The 7,846-nt window shown below is 33.8% G+C and overlaps 1 protein-coding gene across 1 annotated transcript in view; it reads right to left on the bottom strand.

Annotated features, from left to right (window-relative positions):
• Positions 1 to 372: 372 nt before the first annotated feature.
• The window catches only part of LOC129244698 (transient-receptor-potential-like protein), a 47,970-nt gene continuing 40,496 nt past the window's right edge, over positions 373 to 7,846 (bottom strand). Inside the window, exons 11-14 of the mRNA XM_054882484.1 lie at positions 7,528 to 7,692; positions 7,212 to 7,431; positions 1,724 to 2,066; positions 373 to 1,647 (exon numbers count right to left, since the gene is read on the bottom strand). Coding sequence (XP_054738459.1) covers positions 681 to 1,647; positions 1,724 to 2,066; positions 7,212 to 7,431; positions 7,528 to 7,692 — 1,695 coding nt within the window. The 3' untranslated portion in view covers positions 373 to 680. The remainder of the gene's footprint in view (positions 1,648 to 1,723; positions 2,067 to 7,211; positions 7,432 to 7,527; positions 7,693 to 7,846) is intronic.

Below are 7,846 nucleotides of genomic sequence, written 5' to 3'. Positions count from 1 at the left end.
TAGGTAAATAATTTGATGCTCAAATGGCCCATAAAAAATGTTTGAACTAAAAATGAGGATTTTATAGCATATGCAATTATGGCTTGCACTTTCAGCCTGAGTTGGAATTATTCACAACCCAGAACTAATTATAAAAATGCTGCAGCAAATTTCTCATCTCGACAAATAGGATTTATGAGTTGTTTTTTTTTGTTATTGCACTGTATTGTTGTTGTTATTGCTGTTGGTCATTATTATTTGAAGTAGTGCAATAGCTCACCAGTACGCTACGCTTGGCTGGAATTTAAAATTACTTTAAAAGAAGTCAGCAGTGCGTATACGCAACCTGAGTGGTTTTCACCATTTTGATAAGCAAATCAAATTACAATTCCATTTGTTTTAAATAACGATTTATTATTGCATTCTGTAGGCAAGTATTTCCCATAATTGCGCCAGAAATTTGTTTTCTATTTTACAATTTTACTCAATACAATTTCTCTTGTTTGGCTACAAAATGGATATGAGGCACTTAGTTGCTTGAGGTGGCACAATCGGTGTTGTATATTTTTTACATAATTTTAATTTCAATAATTTCTGCAATACTTCTATTATTGTTTTAAGTTTTTAACGGAGATACGCAGCCATTTCAGTTAAATATTGAATTATATATCAGCCTATAGGCAACTCAAGTCCACAAACGCTTACATCCACTGCTTGCCATTGCGATCGACTGGTGGGGCTGCACTCCTACTGCCGCTTCCACCACTACTATTATTGTTGTTATTTTTATTAATTCCTGCACCCTCCTGCTGCCTTGTGCCTTTCGGCTGCTTTTCATTTTCCACGCTGTAGCCCCGCGTTAGCTCTGCACGGCCTCCTTTCTTTGACTTAGCGCCACTCTCCAGCTGCATTGCTCTCATATTCCCAATAGAGCTCACTTCGGAGAGATTATCATCGTTCGAGTCGAAATAATGCCCATCTTCCATGTCTGCATCATCCAGATCGACTACATCGATGTCGAAGGAGTGGGCGTTGGCGGTGGGTCCGGTGTAGTCAGCCCGTCGACCGGAATAAGCGAACTCCACAGAAAATGGCGTATGCCGGCTACCTGGTGCACTCCCTTTATTTTTGTTGTGGGTGGCATTACTTTCTACATAGCTCGGTGGTGGTAGTGGGGCGGCTGACTTCTTCAGTGAGCCACTTGGAACGCCACTGCTTCCCGCACTGACTGCCTTGCCAGGCGCTTGTGCCTTTGTTGCACGCGGTTTCGCCGGTTGCTGTTGCTTTGTCAAATTATTGGCGGAAAGCGGCAACTCATTGCTTGTCTTGTTTGATTTAACAGTTTTATTGAGCTCGATTTCAGGTGCTGTCTTCGCGCGTATCAGCTGTGGTTGTTCCGGTGCCGCCCAGCTTGTTTTGCTTTGCTGCAAAAAGGTTTGTTCTTTGAAGGTAGGCTGTTGGTGTGACTGCTGGTTTTGGAAGCTCCGCAATAGCTCGCGTTTTTTCATTTCCAAAGTTCGGGCGTTAGGTGGATCACAGCGGTCATCGATCTCTTCGCTGATTTTATTGAGCAATTCTAGCAGCGTTGATGTCTTCTCATCCTCGAACTCAATGGGTATGGGCGACTCGACGCCTGGACGCGAGAAAGTCGGGCTGAGCAGAATTAAACTGTAGAAATAGATAGCAAAATTAGTATTATAATAAAAAGTATCTTCCACTCATTATTTCTGGCTGATCGCCTTACCGCTTTGCCTCTTCGATTGCCCTGCCAAGATGCTGCAAATTATCTGCATCATGGTAGTTGCTGCAACGTCCAATTTGTGAATTTTTAGTTACTCCACGCAGCACCACTGCCCACTTGTGTGTCGCCGATTGCGAGGCCACTGTGCGTGCCACGCGTCGGAAGCGCTCGATTGGCGTTTCGTTGGGATCGCGCGACGGCTCTTTTTCAATTTTTATTTCATCGATTTCCCCTTCGCCGTTTACATTGAAATTTCCATCCTCGGCGTAGACCACTTGAACCGGTGCAACCTGGAAACCTTTCATTAGACGACGCTCCCACACTTTGTTGCGCTTGACGCGTGATGCTAAAATGATAGGATTTGTATGAAAATGAAGTGATATGATAAAATAGAAAAGAGTCTACTGTAGCTTGCATTAGTTGCTTTAGTAATCTTGCCTGCTACCTAACTAGTTAGTGCTCCTATTTTCACAAATCTTACTACATCAAACTGCCCCTCAGCACATAGTGTTATTTGAGAAAATTAGGAAGCAGATGAATGCGCACAGAAAATGTGCGAAAAAGTACTTTGGTAATCTAGTCCGCGTATTCGAGCACAGAGTAACCTTTCATGTTAATCAGCACTCTTGGAACGAGAAACGCTAGGCAGACTGAGACTCTCTTAAAAAAAATCTGACTTCTCAAGGCCATAGTTGGCCTAGTTTCTATGATATTTTTGGCCAAAAAATAACGCTACAATGTGATGAGCGCTCATACTGTACCGACTCGGATGGCTCAAAAAAAATTGTTCTTGATTTTACCCCATAAGAACATTGTTTTTGCCCACACTTATGTAATCACTTTATCACCAACGAGTTTAACACTCATGTATATGCCTCTACAGTCTTGTTAAGATGAGAACTCCAACTAACTTCGAAGGAAAGTATTGGGGATCCAGGGATTACTCAACAGAGCCACATATATTTATAAATAACTAGCGTACCCTCGCCCGCTTCGCTAGACGATAAATTCAATTATTTGCTGAAAGAGAATAAAATTAATACGAAACAAAGCAAATTCTTTGATACAATTTCATTCGAACTTTATTGTAACACTTTTTGGTAGACAACGTTTTTGGTTTTTTCATCTTTCGCGTGAATAATGACGATGGTTTGCCAACTCGTGAGCAAGCTACATACAATTGTCCATGAGAAAAAATTGGGTATTCTAAATTAATACCGCACATTTGTAGAGACTGTCCTTGCGCCTTATTAATTCTCATAGCGAAGGCAAGGCGAATAGGGAACTGCAAACGTTTGAAATCGAATGGAATCAGTGGAATTCAGGGTATCAAAATGTCTTCTCCTTTGTACTTCCCTTTCAAAATTGTTGCTTCGATAACGTTACCCATTAGCTTCTTCACAGCGAGTCTGGTACCGTTGCAAAGTCGGGGCACACTACTATTGCGCAGCATAATAATCGGTGCTCCAATTTTTAATCGTAAATTATGGGGTGGTAAGCCTGGCAAATCGAGTGAGTTTAAGAATTCAGTTGGATAATTTACGACCTCATCTTGATCAGTAATAGTGTCCATTGACTTATACGCAACTATGTCACCAGGTATTTGATCTAAAATAGCTGAATTTATATCATTGACGTCCTTATTTTTCCCAGCTAAAATTGCTCTTTCGCTGGGTCAATCATGGTTTTTGTAATGTTGAACTATGTTTGGAAATACACTCTGTATCAATGCCTCTTTAGACTGTGCAAAAGTGCAGAAATTGTTAGGCAATGTTATCATTCCTGTTGTTTTTGAAAAAAGGTTTATTTTTTTTGGTTAAAAAGTGTTTTTTGAAGTTTTGAAAAACACTTCGCTCTAACAAATTTCTTCTCAGTTAATTGCTGAAAATCAAATATTTTGAAAAAACTTTTTTTTTTTTTAATTTAACGTTTTTGAGAAAATTTTGTTCTTGAAAAAATTTCATACTTTTGTAAAAGTTTAAATTGATTTGTTAAAAAAGATTTTTTTCCGCTTTGAAAAACACCCCCTCGAAAAAATGTATTCTCTATTAATAGTGGAATATGAAATGCTTTGAAAACACCATTTTTTTTTTAATTTTATTTGGTTTTCAGAAAATTTTGTTTTGAAAAAATTTCATACCCTTGAAAAAGTTTTATTTTCTTTTATTTGTTTAAAATTTTTGAAATTTTTGTTTTTTGTAATTTTAGAAAAACACCTCTTCGAAGAAATTTCTTTTATCTTTTTGAGGAAAATTTGGATTTGAAAAAATTTCATGCTTTCGAAATTTTTTTATTTTACTTTATTTCTTCAAAATTTTTTGAAAACAATTTTTTTTATAATTTTCGAAAAACACCCCTTTGAAAAAATGTTTTCTATGTGTCATAGTGGTATTCCATTAACTTTTAGGATTATAGTCAAATACTTACAAATATGTACGCTGTCACAAATAGCAACAATAAACAAATTTCCTCAAAACCAAAAAATTTACTTTTTTTCTAAAAAAATTCTAAACAAACAACGTAATAAATTTAGAATTTTGTGTTCAGTATTGTTTTTATTGTATTAACTGAAAACCAAAATGTTGCAAAAAATCAAAACAAAACTAAATTATTTTTTTGTGTTCATTTGGTCCATATGTTCCATAAAAAGTTGATATGGTAAATAATATGCAGGGTCTGATACACGCAAATTTCCATTGACCATTATAGTGACAAAATTATCGATCACCAATTCCAACAGGATTTCAAAATCAGAGTTGGAATGAGTTGTTGTGTGGTGTACTTCTGAAAAAATGAGAAATAAACAAAATAAATCTAAAAATTCAAATTCTAACTTTATCTTGTGTATGTTCTTATTACCTTTGAATTTTTCCAATGAAGCACCATTCATTTTAAATTTTCCAAGAATTTTTTTTATCATTTCGCGTTTCTTTCCTTTTTCATTCGATCCAACATTCGATTCCAAAAATCGTTTGCAAACGCATTCATTTCCATATAGAATTGGTCAAAGGAAGCATTGCTCAATTGAATTGAAACATTATTTTCATAAATACTTAGGACCTTAACTAATGCACCTTGGTACATACCTAACGCAGATATTCATCGCGACCTTGACATCGATACTATTGATGAAACAATACAAAGCGCTAGCAGAAGGCACATAAATAGACTACTAACGCATACAAATCCTATGATGAGAAGACTACCAAATAAAGAAAAATCTACCCAAAGTCGGCTTAACCGTCAAACACCAACAGATCTTGCAAAATCCTTGTAATCAATTGTCAACTAATCGTATATGTCATTGTTTGTTAACCACTTGTTTTTAAATAATATGTATATATTTCTTCTAAATGAGCTTGGGGGCATTGACCCTTCAATATCACTCTCATTCCATCTTTTTGTAAATCAAATTACTTGTTGTCTAACGACAGGTGTAATATTTTATGGAAGAAATAAACAAAAAAAAAAAATTTTCATTCGATTCTTTGAAATTTCTGTATACAATACATTTCTGTATCACAATACAAATACAAAAAATTCCAAAAAAGTTGTACACATAAAATGAATGTCGATTCGAAACTTACTTTAATCTAACAATCGAGCAAGTTTTGTTTTGGACAATATTTTGATTTTTTCTTTTTTTTATATGAAGAAAATATTTAAAAGAAATTTTTTTTTGCTAAAAACCTTCCCCTAGTGGATCCCTATAATATGAAAAAAGAACGAATAAAATTGGCCTCGTATCGGCCCAAAAAAATGCGGACAAACGAACATCATTTCATTTTTATATATATAGATAATTGTAGAAATCGCTAAGCTCTTCAAAAATTACAGCAAAATTATGTATTTCCAAAATTTTAAAGAAATAAATTTTCAAAAATTTAACTTTACTCAAAAAAAAGTTTTGATTAAGTTTTCCCCAACAAAAAAAATTTGTTTATAATTTAATTCTTTTCCAAAAATAACAAAAAAAATTTTTTTTATTAAATTTTTTTCCAAATATGTAACAAAAATTTTTTTTTATTTAATTTTTTCCCAAAAAAAAGTGTTTTAACTTAACTTCTTCCCAAAAAAATTGTTCCAAAGAAATTTTTGTTTTTAATTAAATTTTTTCCCAAAAATGTACAAAAAAAAACTTTTAATATAATTTTTTCCCAGTAATATTTTTTTAATTTAATTTTTTTACAAATAAATTTTTTGTGATTAAATTTTTTCCCAAAAAAAATTTTACCCAAAAAATTGTAGCAAAAATCAAAATTTTTTCTTATATTAATTTTTTCCCACAAAAAATTTTTTATAGTAAATTTTATTAAAAAAAAAAACAACAAAAATGTATATAAAAAACTTTTAATATAATCTTTTCCCAATAATGCAAAAAAATATTTTTTTAATTTAATTTTTTTCCAAATAAATTTTTTGTAATTTAATTTTTCCCCAAATATTTAAAAAAATTTTTTTTTTATCTTAATTTCTTCTTTTTATCTTAATTTTTTCTTATACTAATTTTTTCCCACAAAAAATTTTTTATAGTAAATTTTATTAAAAAAAAAAACAACAAAAATGTATATAAAAAACTTTTAATATAATCTTTTCCCAATAATGCAAAAAAATATTTTTTTTAATTTAATTTTTTTCCAAATAAATTTTTTGTAATTTAATTTTTTCCCAAATATGTAAAAAAAAATTTTTTTTTATCTTAATTTCTTCCCAAAAAACAATTTTTAAAGTAAATTTTATTAAAAAAAAAACCAAAAAAAGTATACAAACGGCAACGTGGAATAAATGAATGTGGAAAAATCTAAGATATTTTACTCTAAGAACCGCTAAACCAAAGTTTTCAACATTGAACAAATCTCAAAATTATTAAATTTTTTTTTTCAATTTGTTCAGTTTATTTCTTATTATACAGAATCCTACAAATAAACCGATTTACAGGCAAAACCACCGACAAAGTCGGTCTTGGATCACCTGACATCGAATCGCTCAAATGAAGTCACTCAAACATGTGCCGTGATTTCAATCATCCGAGAGAATTTGACAGAAAAAATTTTCGACGACACTACTGCACAGATTGAACTGAATTTAAGCAGTGGACTTATGGTGACTTTGACTTTCTACATGGCTTACTGGCATAGTTCTGTGATCTCAGAATGCTAAGGCTAAGTCAAAATGCAAGATTTTGGCGCCCAAGTCATGTCGTCTGTGGGAAAAGGAACTCGTAATGGGCCATGCCCGCAAATCTTTCATAATACAATTTTTTTGAAGAACCTTAGTTAGATAGAACCCGAGATTGATTTAAATTCACTTAAGGCGGCTGCTGAATCATCTAACTTCTCACAGCGTCTCAGCATCAGTGCCAAAAAAACAAACTAGATATTTTGCTGATACTGTATAAACAACCTGGCTGCCACAACTTGTGAACTTCGACTCATCCCTTTCGAAAACTCATCTACATTAACACTCCCGCAATGCCCTGCCACATACTCACGTTTCTCTGGCTTACTCGCACCCGAACAATCCATTCCACTATTCTGGAACACGTCCAATATTTCATAGCGCATCGTTGATATCTCACATTTCAATTCGTTAATGTCATCCTCTGTGACAGGATTCTCTTCAAATTTGCGATGCTCTGCGGAAATGAAACGCCAAACCAATGAACGCATTATATTATCATAGGCATTCTGCTGATCCTTGATCTGTCGCTTCTACGGTATGGAAAAAGAAAATATTAAAAATGAGAAAAAAGTAATAAATACCAACAAATTAGCAAGCCAACTCATTCAATGAGTAATTAACTCCACCTTCGAACGTTTCTTATCGATTTCCTTGCTCGACTTGCGGAATACCCTGATTAGCCACTTAGCCGAGGGCATAATATTGAAGGGTGGCGGAAGAGTGGCACTATCCTCAAAATAGCTCATCCAGAGTTTAGTGCGTGCAAATTTCCACTCCGTGTCAGAATGCTCCTGTGGAAAAAATGAAGAAGCGCATCAAGTATTTGATATAGCCGGATATAGGGGAATGAATGAAGGTGTGAAGCACCTACAAATTTTTTCTTATTAAGCTGTGTGCATAAATCACGCATTAACCACGAAGCTGTCTGTGTGTGTGTTTGGCAGA

The sequence above is a fragment of the Anastrepha obliqua genome, chromosome 4, assembly GCF_027943255.1.
Source record: "Anastrepha obliqua isolate idAnaObli1 chromosome 4, idAnaObli1_1.0, whole genome shotgun sequence".
Taxonomy (NCBI): domain Eukaryota; kingdom Metazoa; phylum Arthropoda; class Insecta; order Diptera; family Tephritidae; genus Anastrepha; species Anastrepha obliqua.
Note: the sequence above shows the minus strand (reverse complement) of the source record. Positions and strands in the feature narration are given on the sequence as shown.